General features: G+C 44.7%; 1 protein-coding gene across 2 annotated transcripts in view; it reads right to left on the bottom strand.

The window, feature by feature from the left end:
* LOC147622651 (uncharacterized) overlaps nucleotides 1-17,273 on the bottom strand; it is a 56,994-nt gene extending 39,721 nt beyond the window's left edge. Inside the window, exon 1 of one of the 2 annotated variants that reach the window (XM_086822198.1) lies at nucleotides 16,980-17,273. In XM_086822198.1, the coding sequence (XP_086678324.1) occupies nucleotides 16,980-17,174 (195 nt within the window). In that variant the 5' untranslated portion in view covers nucleotides 17,175-17,273. The remainder of the gene's footprint in view (nucleotides 1-16,979) is intronic. The other variant, XM_086822197.1, reaches the window with a different exon arrangement.
* Between the last annotated feature and the right edge of the window lie 3,406 nt (nucleotides 17,274-20,679).

The following is a 20,679-nucleotide window of genomic DNA, read 5'->3' on the forward strand; positions in this document are numbered from 1 at the left end:
CCTGTCCCACTTTTGAGTGAGAGTTTGCTCCGCATTCGGTGGCAAAAACTGAGCATAGAATCTATCCTTAAATTCCTTCCAAGTGCAGATGGGATCCTTGGTGATCTTTTTAATGATCCACCAATGAGCAGCGGTCCCTTTCAAAAACATGCTAGCATGGCATACTTTTGACTTTTCAGTAAAGTCCTCATCGCTAAAAGCAATGTCGAACTGTGCCACAAATGCTAACACTTTAGAAGCATCATGTTCTCCATGAAAAACATCAAATTTAACAGATTTGTCACCTGCTTTGAATTCCTTGAGCTTTCTGGCATGAGACTCATGGTCTTCTCTTTTTCTTTTCTCTTTATCCAATGGGGCAGCCCTATCTGCATGGGCTCCAAGGACCGTCATAGAAGTTTCATGAGGCACGGTGGCATGTGCTCCACGAACTTGAAACTCAGATGCATGTGACTTACCTGCATAAGGCAGTGTCTCTCCATGAGACAACTCAGAAGGCAAAATTTTTCTAGAAGCAGACCTGTCACCCCTACCAAGAGATACATGTCTTGAATGCATGTGACTTTCATGCCCTCCATGAGCACTGGCATACATATATCTGTCAGGCTTTGTGCCTTGTGGAGAAGATGCATGTCGAGAGGTGACTGTCACCTCTTCCTTTTGCATAAAAGATTTCAGCCTTTGAGATGCGGGATCTCCATGCTTCAAACGAGGTGGATTTCTGAATTTCAGCTCTCCGTCGTCCACCTCTTTGATATCACCTTTGCGGAGGAGATAGGCAAGTGCCAACTCCCTTGGCTTTTGCCCACTTCCCGTGCCATAGACTCAAAAGTTACATCTACCATTGCATCAGCCTTCCTAGCTTCAATGGCACTATGCACATGGGGATCTTCATGCAGAAATTTTAACTCTTGCTCATGTGCCTGCAAAAGTTTTCTCATATGTTCCATTTCAGCCCTCATTGCATCAGGCTCTTGTTCAAGCATGACTGTCTTTCCTGGAGACAGTTGACCCTTTGATTCACTATCATTAACCCTTTCAAGGGGCTTGTGCCTTCCTCGCAGAGCATCAGAGCCATGAGAGGCACTAGATGGACCTCTCGAATTAGATACTTCCAAAGGGTTGCCTTGGCTGTCCATTGTGTTTAAGTGTGCTAAAAGCGGGGTGTCCAGTACACAGGTTCGTTTCCCCACTGGGAAGATGGAAACAACCGTGCTCTGATACCAATGAAACCGATCCCGTCAAGTGGGAAGACTCCGTTGGACACCCACACGCGTAATAGCACAACTTTAAAACCACAATTTGAAATGGACAACTTAATACAACTTAAAATTGAAATGAAATGAAATGGAAAGATAGACACCAGCACTGGGGCCGGAACAGGCCGACCCCCCCTCAATATATGTTATATTTATTGGGAGTATTTAACAAATACAATGCTCCATGGGTTCCAAGAACCAGATGATGTCCATGTACATATGAATACAGTACCAAACAAATAGGCTCGAAGTCGACATTCGAAGTAGATGCTCGAAGCAAAACGACCACTAGCGTGGTCCAGTCTCTACGGTCCTGTGCTTTCACTGGACTCCGCGGAGAGCGCCTCGCTGGTGTTCCGAGACCACGCACAAACAGGCGCTCTCGTACTAACACCTGGCTCTCCCGATCTCAGCACCTTTGGACCGAGGTTCTCCAATAGAGCTTGAACTACCCGGCACCGAACGGGTGTTACCGAGGGGAATGAATCCCTTATCAAATTTAACACAAAGTACTTTATTTAAATCTGAAAATTCACTACTTGTGGATGGCAAAAGGAAATCCAATACCCATGTGTGCAGTTACTTGAGAGAAACACCAGTTGTAGCCACTTGAAGATGGAACCCTCTATTTGGGAACAAGAGCAGCGGGTGTGGCGCTGCCATCTACTGACCACTCACATGCTTCAAGACGTGGTCTTCCGCCTGCAACCTGTGAAGATGCAGCCGCCTGGGAGAGAGAGTACGTGCAGCAGTAAAGTAGGAGATGGCAGCCGCCTGCAGCAAATTCAGTCGCCAGCAGAGGGTGGGATGACGGCGTTGCTTGAGACTATGCACAGGAGGAGGTCGCCGGCAGATTCTTCTTTTCGAAAGTTGGTGGAAAAACGATCCCGGGTTTTTTTCTACGATGGAGGTGAAAGCTTTTTTTTATAAAAATTAAGGTGGAGTTAACACATTGATTTGGCTGGCTCCCCACGTATGCATGTGGGCGGCTAGTTCTTTGGGGGGTGTGGGTAGGTGACCATGCACCCACCCCACACACACACTTAAGTGGGGCTCCCCACCTTGGCCCCTAAGTGGGTGCCCAAAGGGGGTGCCCACTTTTAAGTGAGTGTGAACATTTAACCTTATAAAACAAAGGGTTAGGATTAAAAGTATTAAACTAACATGTGCAATATACTTACCACCTGTTCACATGCACCAAAACTTATCAGAGACAGAGCAGACTTCACGACTCACTGGCAGGCGTCCCCGCTCAGTAAGTGACACGTCAAGCAGGCAAACACAAAAATACAAATCATGCGAAAACAGTTTCAAACATGCAAAATATGAGTGCATGTGCAAATAGTATCATGGACATATCTCCCGTTCATGGAACAAGTACAAAATATCTGTCGGCACAAAAATGGCACGACGTAAAATATAAAACCTGGTCTTCCTATGGAGTGACAGTCCCATAGGTAAGACACAGTTCCAGGCACGAGCCTCCCTATGGTGTGACAGTCCCATAGGCAAGACACGGCACGAATACTGGCTCTTCCATGGCGTGACAATCCCATGGGTCGAACACAGTCTAGGTCATACACGGGTGGCACCAGTCTGGCTCCCGTCCATACGACACCATCCTGCTAACACCCGGGTGGCACCAGTCTGGCTCCCGTCCATGTCAGCAAAATACTGGCCTCTTCACATGAGACACCGGCCTGGCCTCAAGTGAACGAGACACAAAAATTGGAGATGGACCAAATGGTCGGCCAATTGGTGACACATGCCCACACCAGAGCAGGTATGGCAGCTTATGTGTGGGACGAGTTTGTCCGCGACCTTAAGCAGCGGTTTCTACCGCCCCACTACCTTGAGCAACTCGAAGACGAGTTCAGGGGAGCGTGTCAGAACACGCAACCAGTCCTTCAGTTTGCCAATAGAATTTCGACTTTATTGTATGGCCTCGACACGCAAATCCAATGGGAGGTGCGTATGTTTAGGCCAGCCACCTTTGAAGACGCACTCTTGCTTGCGCAGAGTGCAGAAATGAAACATAATGGTGGCAAGTCCAAGACTTCCCAGTCGGCTTCTCCCAGGGCTAATGCCTTGGGGGGCAAAAGCCAGAACCAGACGGGGTCTTCCCCAGGACAGAGCCCGGGAGCCTCTGGCTCCAAGAACTCGAACAATGCGTCTAAGCTTACTCCAGACCAGAAAGCGGAGGCAGGCAAGACAAGTGGCAAGTTAAGTGCTGAGGAACTTTCTCAGTACAAGAAGGAGGGTAGATGTTTCTTTTGTCATACAAAAGGACATACTTCTCGGGATTGTCCTAAGAAGCCTCCAAAGCCTGCCACTGCCGCCTCCACAGCTTCTGTGGTGAGCTCAGCTCCCACACAGACCCCAGCGGCTACCCCTAGTTCTTCAAACCCCGATGCTTCAGTTGGAGCAATTATTAGCCGGGAGCTCAAAGATAAGCAGAAGTGCGCCCATGACCAAAAGTATGAGCGCAACGAATTGCTCAAGTCCTTTGGCTACATAGGTGGCCAGAGAGTCGTTGTCTTGTTTGACAGCGGCAGCACGGCGGATGAGGTCACGGAACAGGCCGCTAGACGTGCCCGTTTTGAGCTGACTTCGGTGGACAAACAGGTTGAGGGTTTTAGCACAGGCATGACAACGAGCGTCAAGTATGAAGCTCTAGGTGCTAAGTTAGTGATTCAGGGCATAGAGTTTGTGCGCGACTTTATGGTTGCCCCTCTTGTAGGAGCAGGCATAATTTTGGGTATTCAGTGGTTTCACAAGTTTCTCCCTGATGTCAAGTGGGACAAGCACACGTTCCAGATCAATCGGAATGTATCAAACGCCCCGGTGACCATTAAGTGTGAGCCAAGAATTCCGACTTTTCGCTCATAAGCCACTTGCAAGCTAAGCGAGCAATCAACAAAGGCGCACATTGTGATGATTTACATCCAGACAGCCGAGACGGTGGCCAGTGCTTCCGAGAAGTACTCGATTCTCCATGAAAAGTTCCAGAAGATTTTTCTTGGGGACAGCCTCCCTCCCCAGCTCCCCCCGTCCAGACCGGAGGACCACAGGATTGACCTCCTCCCAGGCTCGGAACCCCCGAGCAAGTTTCTGTATCGCCTTTCCAAGGCAATGGAATCGGAGTTGGACCGCCAACTCCAAGAATTGTTGCAAGCTGGCTTCATCCGCCCCAGCGTGTCGCCATTTGCAGCACCGATCTTGTTTGTCAAGAAGAAAGATGGGTCTTCCCATTTGTGTGTCAATTATCGTGCACTCAACAAGCTGACTATCAAGAGCAGATTCCCGATGCCTAGAATTGACTATATCCTCGAGAGGCTGAATGGAGCAAAGGTGTTCTCAAAACTGGATTTAAAGAGTGGGTACCACCAGGTACGGATTGTGGAGGGGGACATCCCCAAGACAGCGAACGAGCCCACTATGAATTTGTGGTCATGCCATTTGGCTTGACGAACGTCCCAGCTACATTTAACCGCATGATGATGCGTGTTTTTCGAGATTTGATTGGAAAGTGTGTGTTCATATTTTTGGACGACATTTTTAGCTACGGTTGAGCAGCGTGACATTGATGTGGAGAAAGTCCTTAAGTTGCTGGAAAGCAATGAGCTCTACGTCAATGAAAAGAAGTCCGAATTTTATCTGTTCCAGGTGCATTACTTGGGTTATATAATTAGTGCTGAAGGCATTCGACTTGATCCGGCTAAAGTAGCCGAGATTGTCAACTGGGAAGTACCTCAGACAGCCTACGACATCAGATCATTTGTGGGTATATGCCAGGCATATTCCACCCACATTGACAAGTTTTCTGACCTCTTGGCAGATCTCACCGATTTGCTAAAGGGAGTGAAAACAAGAAGGCAAAAGATTCGAATGACTCCACGAGCGTTGGAGGCATTCCAGAACCTCAAGGTAGCTTTATCAGAAGCGCCTTGTTTAGCACTTGCCTCGTGGGACGAACCATTTCAGGTGATCACCGATGCGAGTAACATCGCAATTGGAGGTGTATTGCAACAGAATGGTCATCCAGTAGCTTACACGTCTCATAAGTTACTGCCCGCCGAGAAGAACTACTCAGTCTATGATCGTGAACTCCTAGCAGTTATACAGGCCTTGAAACATTGGAAACATTTTCTGTATGGCCGTGACTTCAAGGTTCGCACTGACCATCAGGCATTACGCTGGATTCAGACGATGTGTGCACCGTGGAGTGATCGATGTTGGGGTAAAGGCATAATGCCCACCCTTATAGTGTGTACAAGCCCATAAGTTATAGTACATAGTACACTTAGTACTTTTAATGTACTAAGTGCACTATGTGTACTAGTGCAATATACATGTGTGATAGGGGAGTCACACACTCATGCTTTTCATGAGTTGACTTATCCCCACAACTCTCTCTCTCTCTCTCTCCCTTGCTTCTCTGTGTATGTCTCCCATGAATGAACTCTAAACCCTAATTCAGGTTTCTCCCCATCAACTGGTATCAGAGCTAGAGGGAGGTTTGCCTGGTTCATTCGGAGCCTGTAGGTGTTGAGAAGAGCACCTTCCACATTGGGAAACACACGGTAAAAGAAGGTAAAAGAAGGCGAGTGCAGGGCAGCCAGCGCACCAACATGAGCGTGGAAGAGCCTTGACCTCCTTGCGCAGCAGCTTAGCCCCCAAGCTATCGTCTACAGCAGAAAGCAGCATAATGAGCGATGGCGTAAAGATACGCAAGCGAAGCTGTCAGGCGAGTGTGGTAACAAAGCGTGTAGCGCTGGCCCTTCCTTCAGCGTGAGAAGCGAGCGCTAGGCAAAGCAAGTCCATCGGAGCGAAGTAGTGTCGACTGAAAGCGTGTAGCGCTGGCGTGAGACGGCTACTACGCAGCTAAGCGATTCAGCTGGCGAATACGTCAACAACTCGCAACTAGCGTTACTTGTACCTGTGCGAGCACGGGGAAGAGAGGTGCTTCCGCCTTGTCAACACCCAACGCGTGATCGTGAAGAAGCGGAGGCACTGATGTCCAGACTCCAGACTCGAGAGACAACTATGACATGGGGAGCTCAAAGCTTGCGCGAGGCTTGATTCCTGCAACTGCAGCGTCTCTCACACTGTTCATAGCGCTGCTACTCGGTGAAGAGGCCAGAAGCGAAGCTGGTATCTCTTGAAGCCCTTTAGCAGAGGTGAAACACAAGTCGTCCTCCCTACCTGCACAGCTGCAGGATCATCAGCATCTGCATCAATACAGCACCAGCATATTCATCACGCCCCCCCCTCTCCTGCAACAGAAATCAACCTGCAAATCAGAAAAAAATCAAAAATTTCAGAGGTATTTGCCTCTAATTTTTTGCGAATTTCTTATCAATTTAATCAATTGAGCAGGTACAGGTGCCCAATTGCTCAATTTTTGAGCAAAATTGGCAAAATTGGCAAAATTGGGTGACATTGGTCACAATCAGGATAAATTTGCAGGAAATTGGTCAAATCAGGATCAATTTGCAGGAAATTGGATGTCGAAATTTGGGGCTTTTGATGTAATTGTGCAATTAAGCACTCATACATGCTGTATGATGTGAGAAATCGCACATTTGGGCAAAATTGCAGCAAATTGCAGTGCAAATCAAGGGGCTTTTGTGCCGATTTGGTTGATTTGCATGCAGGCAATCGCATTTGATGCTGTGGTTAATGTGCTGATGCCTTACAAGCACTCAATGTGCCTGTAAATCAAGGGGCTTTCATGTATTTGATGTATATGTGGCCAGGGGGAAGCATCGTGAACACTCTGGATGCCTTCATGTGCGCCAATGTACCATGCATGATCAGAAATTGATCTCAAATCAAGGGGCTTTTCAAGTTTGTATGCTTGTTGAGCTTGGCAAAGCAGCAGGCGAGACTTTTATGCCTTGAATCCTCAAAAATCAGCTTGCAGTCAAGGGGCTTTTGCCCAATTTCTGTTCGGGACTGTTTTATGCAGTGTACAGGACTGTAAAAGTCTGATTTTCACTCATTTGGACAGCCAGGAGAGCATTTATTGCTATTGTACCTGCTGGTACAGATTTGGCACAGCTTTGTGCATGTTTTGGCATGGCTGTACACTATTTTGAGTGATCAAAAGGTTCAAATTCAGCTGCTGAAATTGCCGATACAGGTTTGGTACATCATTTGTAAGCACTTAGTACTGCTGTACAGTACTTTGGAAGGGCAAAAGAGCACATTTAAGGTGCTGTCCAAAATCTGCAGCAACCAGATTTTGGTGTTTTCATCACATAAAGTGGGAGAAAAGTTGCATTCTTGCTTCCGCAGTGGGAGATAAAACTTGGGAGAAAAACTGTGAGCACTTTGTGTGCTTTTGGTGCAGTGTTTGCACATCTTGGGTGCAGTGTTTGCACATTTGCAGGGAGTCAGGCATTACAGGTTGCATTTTGCTATGGCAACCACAGGTGAGAGCTCTTCATTGCTTCACATCAAGAAGCTTGAAGGCTCGCATAATTATGATATTTGGCAAACCCAGTGCTACAATGTGTTGCTCCAGAAAAAGCAGCACAAGCCTATCAAAGAAAGGGGTGTGATGCCCGCTTCTCTTACAGCTGAAGAGTGGGAAGATATGGATGAGCTGGCAAGATCTACTATCATGTTGTCTGTGTCAGACTCATTACTTTTCAGCATTCGTGAAGAGAAGACAGCTTGGGGAATGTGGCAGAGATTGCAGGACTTGTATGCCCAACAAAGTGCCTCAAGCAAAGTGTATTGGTTGAAGAAACTCATAGGTCTTCAGATGAAGGAAGGGGCTTCTATGACAGCCCATCTCAATGAGTTTAATGGTATTGTCAGCCAGGTCATCAATCAAAAGTTGGCGATGGACGATGAGTTCAAAGCCACTTTTTTGTTATGCACTTTGCCAGAGAGTTGGGACACATTCAGGACAGCCACTAGCAATTCGAATGCTATGCTGTCATATGCAGATGTTGAGGGTGCTCTTCTTCAAGAAGAGATGAACAGGAAAAACAACTCTGTTGGCAAGTCTAATGCAATGAATGCACGTGGGAGATCCCAGCAAAGGGGGAAAAGCCAAGAAAGGGGAAGGAGCAAGTTTCGCTCCAAAAAGGATTTGGAATGCCATTATTGTGGCAAAAAGGGACACATTAAAAAGCAATGCTACAAATGGAAAAATGATCAAAAAGAAAAGGGAAAAGGCAAAGACAAAGAGAAAGACAAAGCCAAAGATGTAAAGCCAAAGGGCAAAAGTGGAGTCAAGATTGAAGAAATCAATGTGTCACATGCAGGTGGCAGTGAGGATGAGGTCCTATTTACTTCTTCACTTGATGCCCATTCACTTCTTACAGGTGGTCATGGTATGCACTCATGGATCATTGATTCAGGTGCCTCCTTTCATGTCACAGGTTGCAGAGACTTGTTTGTCAGGTACACTGCTGGCAATGAAGGAGTTGTTTATTTGGGTGATAACCATGCATGCAAGATACTTGGCAGAGGTGATGTGAGGCTTGTATTTTCAGATGGCTCACAGCTTATGCTCCATGATGTCAGGCATGTGCCTGAGATCAAGAAGAATCTGCTTTCTACTGGACAGCTTGATGATGCTGATTATGTTACCACATTTGGTAGTGGAAAGTGGAAGATTAGTAAGGGCTCACTGGTTGTTGCCAGAGGCTCTAAGGTGGACACTCTTTACTTCATGCATGCAGGTGTTTGTCACCATGCTAATGTAAATGCAACCGAGCTGCCGGAAATCTCTATGTGGCATAGCCGGTTGGGACACATGAGTGTCAAAGGAATGGAGCAATTGTCTCGTTTGGGTTACTTGCCTTCTCTAAAGTTTTCAAGTTTTCAGTTTTGTGAGCATTGTATATATGGTAGGCAACTACAGTGCCCCCACAAGAAAGCTCTTGGACAGAAAGATGCTCAGTTAGAGCTTGTGCATACAGATGTATGTGAGATGCCTCAGCTTTCTTTGGGAGGGGCAAAATACTTTGTGTCTTTTATAGATGATGCCACACGCAAGGTGTGGGTTTATCCTCTTCGTTTGAAGAGTGATACATTCTCAGTGTTTCAGAAGTTTGTTGCTCATGTTGAGAATCAAACTGGCAAAACACTGAAGGCTTTGCGTTCCGACAATGGTGGAGAGTATATGTCCAAACAGTTTCAGGACTTTTGTGATGCTAAAGGCATCAAGAGGGAGCTCTCTACTCCTTATGATCCTCCACAAAACGGGACAGCAGAGAGGATGAACAGGACCATTCAGGAGAAGGTCCGTTCTATGTTGTCACATGCTGCATTACCTCATGGTTTTTGGGCTGAAGCTGTTATGACAGCCGTTCACCTTATAAACAGGTCACCTAACATGAGGCTTGGTGGGAAAGTGCCAGAAGAAGTATGGACAGGGAAGCCTCCGTCATACAAGCACTTGAGAGTGTTTGGTTGCGTTGCGTACGTGCACATACGCAGGGAAATGCGCACCAAACTTGATCCTAAGTCTCATAAATGCATATTCCTAGGATATGGTGACAGAGGTGAAATGGGGTATAGACTTTGGGATCCCATGAATAGAAAGATCATACGCAGCAATGATGTCATTTTTGATGAAACATGCATGTATAAGGAGCCTGCAAGGCAACATGAGCCTGGCAGAGTCATCTTTGATGATGATGGACATCATGGACAACAACAAAGGGCTGTAAATCAGCCATTACAACAGGAAAACCAGCCCTTAAATGGTGCTGAAAATGGTCCAAATGGACAGCCAGAGATGGCAGAAGATATCCCTATGGATATACCACAGTTGGAGGAGATACCGGGCATGATATTTCAGCCTTATGGCATGGAACAGGAGCCACCAATGGGTGATATGCAGGCTGGACAGCAACCTGCAAATGATGGTCATTGGGTACGGAGGTCCACTAGACCCTCCAGAGTCCCTGACAGGTTTGTTCCAGGGGTTGACTATTTGATGCTTACTGACTGTGGGGAGCCCTCATGTTATAAAGAGGCTTTACAGAGGGCAGACAAAGCTCTATGGGAGCGTGCCATGAAGTCAGAGATGGATTCTCTGCATAAAAATGAAACATGGAAGTTGGTGCCTTTGCCTGCAGGCAAGAAGGTTTTGCCATGCAAGTGGGTATACAGGCTCAAAGTTGCATCAGATGCTAAGCCAAGATACAAAGCCAGGTTAGTGGCTAAGGGCTTCAAACAGGAATATGGTGTGGACTTTGATGAGATCTTCTCTCCAGTGGTCAAAATGACCACACTTAGAGCTGTGTTGGCTTTGGTTGCGCATGATGATCTGGACTTGATTCAGATGGATGTGAAGACTGCTTTTCTTCACGGTGATCTCCATGAGGAGATATATATGCAGCAGCCAGAGGGTTATGCAATAAGTGGGAAGGAAAAGCTTGTATGCAAGCTGAAAAAGAGTCTTTATGGGCTCAAACAGGCACCAAGGGAATGGTATCATAAATTTGATACATTCATGAAATCTCAGAAATTCAGGAGAAGTGACATAGATCACTGCTTGTACACCAAGAAAGCTTTGGATGGCAATCTATTGATTCTCATTTTGTATGTTGATGATATGTTGATTGCCGGGAAATCTCGTAAAGAGATGGATGCTTTGAAGCAGAGGCTGCATCAAACCTTTGATATGAAGGATTTGGGTGATGCTAATCACATCTTGGGTATGCGGATACTTCGGGACAGAAATCAGCATGTGTTGTATTTGTCTCAGAAGGAATACATTGGCAAAGTCTTGCAGAGGTTCAATATGGACGGGGGGAAGAAAGCTAGTACTCCTTTGCCTCCATATGTGAAACTCAGTGCTATGGACAGCCCACAGTCAGATAGAGACAGGGCTGATATGGCCAAGATTCCGTATGCTTCAGCTTGTGGCAGTCTCATGTATGCCATGGTTGCTACTAGGCCGGACATTGCATTTGCAGTGGGAGTGGTTTCTAGATACATGGCCAACCCTGGCAAGAAGCATTGGGAAGCAGTGAAAGGTGTCATGAGATACCTGAAGGGCACACAGGATTTGTGCATTTGCTTTGGCAAACAGGATGCATTAGTGCATGGTTACACGGATTCGGATTATGCCGGTCATCCAGATAACCGGAAGTCTACTACCGGTTATGTATTTACATTCACAGGAGGTGCTGTGTCATGGATATCCAGGATGCAGAAGTGCACTGCCTTATCTACTACAGAGGCCGAGTATATTGCAGCCACAGAGGCTTGCAAGGAGGCATTATGGCTATCTCGGTTAGTGGTTGATTTGGGCTATACAGGGGATATTCCATTGTTGCATTGTGATAGTCAGAGTGCCATCCAGTTGGCAAAGAACCCTGTCTTTCATGCAAAGACGAAGCATGTGGATGTGAAGTATCACTTCATCAGAGAGGTGATAGAGAACAAGCAAATTCAACTTGTTAAAATTCATACGGATGACAACCCGGCTGATCTGTTGACGAAGAGTTTGCCTCCGGAGCGGTTTGCTCATTGCAGACACTTGATGGGCATTGGATGAGGCCATTTTCAGCCTTGATATGGTCTTGTATATTATCATGTACATGCTGATTTTTTCTTTTCCTTTACTTAAGGGCACTTTGCCTTTAAGTGGGAGGTTGTTGGGGTAAAGGCATAATGCCCACCCTTATAGTGTGTACAAGCCCATAAGTTATAGTACATAGTACACTTAGTACTTTTAATGTACTAAGTGCACTATGTGTACTAGTGCAATATACATGTGTGATAGGGGAGTCACACACTCATGCTTTTTCATGAGTTGACTTATCCCCACAACTCTCTCTCTCTCTCTCTCCCTTGCTTCTCTGTGTATGTCTCCCACATAACTCTTAAACCCTAATTCAGGTTTTCTCCCCATCAATCGACAACACCGCTGGAGTCAGATATTCCAGCAGTTCGGTGGTATGATTGAGTACCTTCCAGAAAAGGCCAATCCAGTGGCCGACGCTTTGAGCAGGAAGGGACAAGTGTCCACGATTCATACCACTAGACTTGACCTTGTTGGTACAGGACTAGAGGACATAAAGCACACGTACGCGGATTCCGATGAATTCGGTACTCAGTGGGAACAGGCATTGGATGCCATAGGACCATGCCATTTTCTGATACGCAATGGATGGCTTTTCTACAAAGGCCGACTATGTGTCATGAAGTCGTTTAGGGCAGCTCTTCTCCATGATGCCCACGACGCCATTACAGGTGGTCATAGGGACATGAATTCGACTCTGGAGAAATTAGAACGGCAATACTATTGGCCAAGGATGAGGCGTGATGTGTTTACATATGTACAACGCCATGACATTTGTCAAAAGGTGAAAGCTCCTCGTGGAAAGAAGATAGGGTTGTTATAGCCCTTGCCAATTCCTGAGGGTCCTTTCCAAGACATTTCGATGAACTTTGTCACAAATTTGCCTCCCAGTCCGAGTAAGCGTAATACGCAGTGCTTAGCTATTGTTGATAGGTTTAGCAAATTTGTTATGCTTATTCCTTGCAAGGCCAATGTGACCACCGAGGATGTTGCCCAGTTATTCATTCGGCATTGGTACCCGATTGGCGGGATTCCTAGAACCATAGTGTCAGACTGAGATGCCAAGTTTACCGGTCATTTTTGGAGGGCATTGTTTGATAATTTTGGTACTAAGTTGAATTTTTCCAGTGCATTTCACCCACAGACAAACGGCCAGACACAGATATACAACCAGTTGGCCTTTGATGTGCTGAAGTGTTATGTCCACGATCAGCAAGGTAAGTGGGAATCGTATTTGCCTTTAGTTCAAGCTATTTTGAATGATTTTTTTTCTTCAGCTATTGGTAGGACTCCATATGAGGCAGCGTTTGGAAGACCTTTCCAGTCGTCGATGACCAGGACTTCGTCTTCAGTACCGGAGGCCACGAACAGAGTGATGGAGTCTTACCAGGAGATTTTAGAGTCAGTAAAAAACAGATTGGCTAAAGCGCAAGAGGCCTACACTCGACAGGCCAATAAAGACCGAAGGGATATGAAGTTTTCGGAAGGGGATTGGGTTTATCTTCGGATTATGAAGCAAAGATTGAAACAGGTGGACAAGCGATGCCCAAAGTTGTCTTTCAGGAGCTTCAGACCTTTTCCCATCAGGAAAAAGATTAATTAGGTGTCTATGCAGTTAAAGCTACCTCCGAGTTGGACTATGCACGATGTATTTCATGTCAGTTGGTTAAAGCCATATGCAGGTCCAACCCCTTCAGAGGTCAAAGACGAAACGGAACCAGACATTGTTGATGAAGCAGAAGTTATGGTTCCAGAACAGATCCTTCTGCACCATTTCAAGCATGGCTCAGGCCGAAGACTACGACAGTTCCTCACGAAGTTTCAGGACCGAGGAACCCATGAAGCGGTATGGCTCGACAAAGAGTTTTTCGAAGACTATCCGGCGTTATTGACGGATTATTTGGAGGCTATGCAGCTTCCGTCAAGTTAAGCAGAAGGGGATGTCACGTGCATCCCGCACTTGGATGCCACGTAGACATTTATGTACAGAAGGTGCAGGACCTAGGATGGTGAACTGGTCCCATGTGAGCCCAGTCCGGGACGAGTCAGCCAGGGATCCATCTCAGTTGTCCGAGGTCAGGTGTGCATTGTCTTGCACATGAGTCCAAGGTCAGGTGTGCACTGTCCTGCACATGAAACAGTGCGAGTCCGCGCTGTGAGTCTCCCTCTAGAATGATGTCAGTGATTCTGTGTATCTGGTATGGTACCGGATGCCAGATCACTGAGTAGTTAGTGTTTAGAACAAGGGGCCAGTCCATAGGGCTACCCCAGATCTTAGTGTGGGCATGGGAATGGTGTGGAACCACCCCATGAGGGTCAGGAAGGCCTAGGCTGAACCCACCAGCGATGAAGCGGCTGTAGGACAGCCCTAGGGCAAGAATAAGGCAAATTCCAGGAGTTTACAGCCTTTACATGGCTGTAGGGCAAGCATGGGGCAGCCCATACAGGCTGCCCAGCCCTTGGGATGTGTGCAAAGGCCTTGCCTAGCCATTGGAATTCAAGCGCATCACCTTCTCAGCCTGTAGGGAAAAACGCAGCATTTTTTGGGATTTAATTCAGCATTTATTGCTGGATTTTCACAAGTCGTGGGACTTTTAGGCTGGCCGCCTGGATGTATACTGGCCGACTGCTCATATTGAGTAGTATAAATAGCCTAGCCCATGTTCCCATTCATTTATCTCATTCTCCACCAAGAGCTCAAGCATAAGAGGCTAGACAAAGCCAAGAGGGTGCTAAGCAAAGAGGTGAAGGATTCAGGTCAAGGGTAGGGTATTCCCAACCAAGAAAAGGTCCAAGATTGCTGTATTTTCTTTCAGATTTCTGATCATTCTAATAAAGCAAATACACCATCCGTGGTGGGGGCCCTGCAAAGGGTAATTGGGACCCAATACTGTGTCCTCTCCATCTCTCCCTCTCTCTCTCTATTTTCTGCACATCTCCTTTCAGTTTGTGCGTTAATTTCCGTCGCGAAAAGAGTGTTGAATTCTGAGTATTGAAGTTACCGATTCTTCTCCGAAGCTTCCGCATATTACAGTGTTTCGTCTTCGATATCTTCTCAATCTTCTCGTGGCTTCTTTCGGAGACCTTCTCGGTATTCATATGTACCATATCTTCGCGAGCTATGTGCCTTTTATGAGGAGGTTGTTCCTTTAGACTCTTTGGAGGATTTTTTGCAACATGCTGGACCTGGTCCACCCATCTGGCACTGAAGAGGAGGCGTTGGAAATATTTCATCCCCAGATGGACTTTCCCATGCACATTCACGCTGGTATCTAGCTCCATATGAAGCCTTGCATATGCATCTAGGCACTACATATTTTTTGCCTATTATTAGGCATTATTTCAGATCTTTTATGCATTGTCGGCCAGTCCTTTGATTTGCTACTAGCCGACCAACTCCTCTCCCCATAGTCACCAGAAACGAGAAATGGGAACGGAAACGTTCGAAGAATGGAAACGGGAAAATGAGTTTTTAGGGGTGGAAACGCATCTATCTTTTCAGCTTCTGCATGCAGTGATAGGCAGCATCTACAGGACCTCCCTCATGCTACTCCACGTGATGTACTACCTTTTCTGGTGATATTCAACAGTGATCTTCTTTTCTCCTTTATGCTTGCTGTCTATACACAGTGTTGTACAGTTCTTGCAGCATTTCTTTGTGGGTATCACAGCATAGTACACATTCTTTCAATTTCTTCATAGTACCCATTCTTTCAATTTCTTCTTTCTAATCTCATTAATTAGATTTTGTATGAAAGAGACTTTGCAATGCTTCACATGGGGGTTCAAGGTATTGGTGCATTTTGATCAATGTAATACAAAGGATTTCTCACATTACCACAAGGAGCTTAGTTGCTAAGCACACACTAGGCTACCTAACCAATACATTCTGTAGTAGATTGTTTAGAAAAAGTCTTCTCTTGTATCCAAAGGCATTGATCTCTTATTTTGTAAGATGTTTATACTTAAGAAATTTCTCTAAATGACAAAATGTGGGCTCAAAAGTCTTAGGGCTTTCATGAATGGAAATATTAATTCCCAAAGGTCATAACTAAGCTGGCATTTAATGATAAATTCATTCGTTGGCCTGTCTTGGAAAGGTAGACATAGCAATAGTTATAAATTGAACAATTTGGGCATAACTAGGCTGTTGTCGAAATTGAAAGTAGAAAAATAAATTCCAGAAATTTGTAAACTTTTCTTTTCACATTCAGATTTTCTGGAGAAACAAAATTAATCCTTCTTCTTTGGTGGTTCCCCTTTCACCATTTTTTTCACCCATCCTGTGTACTTCTGCACGTCCCCTTCCCCTCCAACAAGTCAGGCTTTTTGCAGACTTTTTAAAAGTTATTGTTTTATGAGAGAGTACCCTCCCCCTCCAACAAGTCAGGCTTTTTGCAAACTTCTTAAAAAGTTATTATTTTATGAGAGTACAAAGAGACCTTAAGGACACTCTTACCTAAAGTTTATGTAAGGCTGGGTACACAAGCTTCCTGTGGAAGCTTGTGACGTGGCCTAGGAGTTGGTTCAGGCATGAGAATGAAAAAAAAGCTGACAACCCCAACTTCAATAAATCATTACTAACACAGGGTAGTTTGTTGGACTCTACAGCCAATGGCAGGGGTTTGAATCCAGCAGACACATTCTTTGGGCTGGCTTCTAATGCCAGAAGCACAAAAAAAACTTCTGCTTTGGGGGGCCTGCTGCCAATCATTGTTCGCCATCTGAACTACCGTGCTGAACCGGGCCTAAGTGAGACATGGGCTGGTTCCTACTGGTCGATGCTGAGGGAATCAAGGGACACAGACCAGGCGTTGAACTTGTCTTAGCTAAAGTTTTACATATGGAGGGTGGACTCTGTTGGTCTGGGACACCAGTGACCAGAGCGTGGGTGACGGGCATAGACCAGTGTTGGTCTAGCCCTCGGGCTCCTCCGTGGAGATTCGACTGGGGCAGCAGCATGCAGAGTCTACTGGAATTGATGTGTATTAAGCAAAGCCGGCTGAGAGGTGGTTGTACGGCACTCAGGTAAAGTCAGTAATCCCGATTAATTAGTAATCCTAATCGCTTGTGTGAGACACTTTACGCAGTTCTGATGTTGTTTGCATATCTTTAAGGCATGAATTAGAGCCAAGGACTTGTACAACAAGCTGAAAGAGCACCTTTCTGAGCAATCTCTCTACAGAGCGGATCTGGTTCTTGATGGAGACGATCTTGGCCTTCTTGTCGCTGTCCTTGTGGTGGCGGACGCCCAGCCCTCTGCTAGGGCCCGCTCCTCTTCCTCCTCCTCCTCCTCCTCCTACAGAGAGTGGGGACCTCCCAGCTACCTTGCGCTTCCCATAGCCACCATGCGCCATAGCCACACCAACGCGAGGACAATTCACTTCTCTCCTCCCTGTTCTTGTACCACGTGTCACCTTTCTAGAGGGCCCAAGAGTGTGAGGGCATGTTACAACTTTGGTTGACAATTAAGAAAAAACCGACTGAGATTTGAAGTAGCCCTTATGATTTTTCATATATTTTAGTTGTAAAATCGGCATATAGTAAAGTTTTCGGAAAAAGTTGTCCTTGTTTTGATTGATTGAAAAAAATGTTTTTTTCATATATTTTAGTTGAAAAACCGACATATAGTAAAGTTTTCGGAAAAAGTTGTCCTTGTTGTGATTGATTGAAAAATATGTTTTTTTCGAGCAGTGTAACCAATTAGGGCCTAAGACATGTCTATAAGAATGTCTAAACCTCAGGTGGCACATGGAGCAAATGTGTTTCTCTCCACTTCATATCCACATCCATGAAAAAGCCACCACTCCCACTTCAACCAATAGGATATTTTCTATACACAATGGCAAGAGTTTAAATCTTGGCTATAACAAGTTTTGGCCTTCAGCCTTATGTGAGTTTTTTTGCTTCCACTTGAGGGGGTTTGTTACAATTGTGGCAATGCATCAGTGAATCATGATATGTCATGTGCTACCACGATAAAGGAGACCTACACCATTTTAAGTGTTTGCCCTCGCACAATGACAACAATACAAAATATTTACATTTTAAAGCTATGAAAGGTCCTTGGTAGGAAGACATGATGCATACATACATGCTTTTTATTGTCCTTGTTCGTGGATGTGTCTGAAGTCCTCCTTCGGATGTCCACATATATCTTACCCGCCCATATAGTGGCTAATGTGTAACCGACCTTAATTTTTACATATCTCCTCACCCATCACTTTTTTTAGGGGACATAAAATATAATGATGTAGGTGGTAGAAGTCAAAGTAATATTACATGTCCATCTTGCTACCTTGCCATCACCCACTTGCATGTATTGGACCTTCAAACCCTTAAATGTCAAACCCATATGGGGCTTCAAGACATTTTAGTTGTTCTTTGACACCAGGCAAATTCTACAAATAAATTTGCAAAAATTAACATGATACTAAGATGTCCCAATTAAGGCCATCTTCTAATAATAATTAACGGAAGCGTGTTTCTTTACCTTTTCTAATGAAAATTTTATTATTATTTACATGTCTATCATACACAAGTTCATAATTATAGTAAGTTTTTCAAAATATATTTTGCACTTTAGTCTTCAAGGTTTTGTTTGGTTATGTGCATTACTAGTGCCACCTGTATATAAGTACCTCTCCCATGCACTCTTCTTTTTCATTGTTGAATGGATTTTTGTATATGCTTCTAAACATAACTCTCTCTTTTCTTTACTATAAACATCTCTCTTTAGTAAGATAGAAGGCTCTATGCTTCTTAACCTCACTATGGAACAAAATGGAGGAAACATACCTATGAAGACTTGACATTCGACAAAATATCCCTATTTGAAGTCTTCTTCCCTTAATCAAATGGAATCTTCTTTGCATGATGATCAATTCCTTGTGATTTTTTGGTAACAAAATCTAGAAACATGGTTGAAAAGCACATATGACAATCTCACATCTACCATTTAAGTCATCACATTGTGTGCGAATAAATATCAAAGAAAGTAGTGTGAGTTGGTGAAATGTCAAGAAAAGCAGGTTGTTAATGGAGAGTCTTGTCAAAACAAAAGAAAAATTTCAAGGAAAGTAGACTTAGTAGGCGAGGAACTAGTAGAGTTGATGAAATTTTCCAAAGCCCTTAAATTGCTTTCTCTCAAAAAATCCCCCAAAGCCTATCACTTCCCAAAACATCTTAGAACTTCTAGGCACTACCTAAGCACACGTAACACCAACTAATACATAGAGAGAGAGAGAGAGAGAGAGAGAGAGAGAGAGATTAACGTCGGTAGAATGCAACACGAGGGCATATACGACGTTAAACATGAGAGAGAATCCTTAATACTACTAACATGAGAGAGAATCCTTAATACTACTAACATGAGAGAGAATCCTTAATCCTTAAATTGTAGCTCTAACACGACCATGTATGATGATAACTGGTATGTCTTGACTGGACAAGTACATATACACCAACAACAATACCATGGCCTGGCGAGGGCTTGGATTAAGAGTAAGTAATGTACAACTAGGCCGATTATTTTTACAAGCAACTCAAGGTTTTGTAGGAAAAATCATCAAACCATGGAGCTTATAACTTTAAGGCTTCACCACCCACAAATGCTTTAGAAGACCTCCTTACTATCTTCCCCCCCTTCCCCTGCCCCCGAGAAATAGACCCTTTTATTAGTTACTGAGAAAAACAACCATAATGACTAGGCAAAAACTCAGCTCCATAAAGGGGAACGAGAATCAAGAAACTGTAAAGGGGGAGGATGCTCTTCTCCTCCAGTTGGCCACTCTGGGGGAAGAAAGCTATCTCATACAAAAGCGGGGGAGACAACCACACAGTTGGTCACCACCACTGCAATGAGAAAGGGACCATGACTTAAATCCTCAAGAAGGCCTCGTGGCACTTTTGCATAAGGTCAAAGCCACCCTGAAGCTTCCCCTACTATCCATGGAGGGTATGAATGATATCAAGCCTGATGCTCTGTTTGCTGGGGTGAGGGTGCCCTCGATGTCCTTGTTGCAAATGTGTCATGTAATACTATTGTAATTCTCCGAGAGTCCAATCGTCGATAGGTGGAGCTAGAACTGACACTACACAGAAATACAACAATGAGATACTTGCAATGCAAGTCCCCCACCCTCCTCCTCATATGCCATGGTGGCCTAAGCCTCAGTGTCCCAAGCAAATGTTACCCAAGTAACTATGTACGAGGGAGCCTAGTCCATGGTGAAATTGCAGAGAATCCGTAGTTGCCAAACTTGCTCCTGCTGAGCTGACATTAATACCAACGTGTGCAACCTTCACAATCTCACTATAAAACAAAATGATCATAAGATATAAATGTATACATTTGAACTTGAAAACATAATATGATCCATGCAAGATACGTGACAAAAATATATGTGTGAATATACATACTTTGGCAAGATGTGGCCTGATGGTTATGCATTTAAAATATTTGCATGGCAATTAACTATGAATACAATCTCCATAACGGAATAAAAAACAATATTTGTACTTGTGTTAATGTAAATGGGCAAAGGAATTATTGTATCCACATATACTTGTCGTTGTATGATGTGAAAATAGCATGTTTGTGATGTGAATGAAATTAATGATTGTAATGCCCACAACATATATGAATGATATCCACATATACTTGTCATCATATGATGTGAAAATAGCACGTTTGTGATGTGAATGAAAGCCGTGATTGCAATGCCCACAACATATATGAATGATATCCATGATTGTAATGCCCACGACATACATGAATGAGATCCATGATTGTAATGCCCAAAGCATACATAAATGAGAGCATGTCATAACACATGTAAATTCGCTAACCAATCATACATA

This window comes from Cibotium barometz, chromosome 28 (genome assembly GCF_041138505.1).
Source record: "Cibotium barometz isolate CiBa-2024 chromosome 28, ASM4113850v1, whole genome shotgun sequence".
In the NCBI taxonomy this organism is placed as follows: Eukaryota; Viridiplantae; Streptophyta; class Polypodiopsida; order Cyatheales; family Cibotiaceae; genus Cibotium; species Cibotium barometz.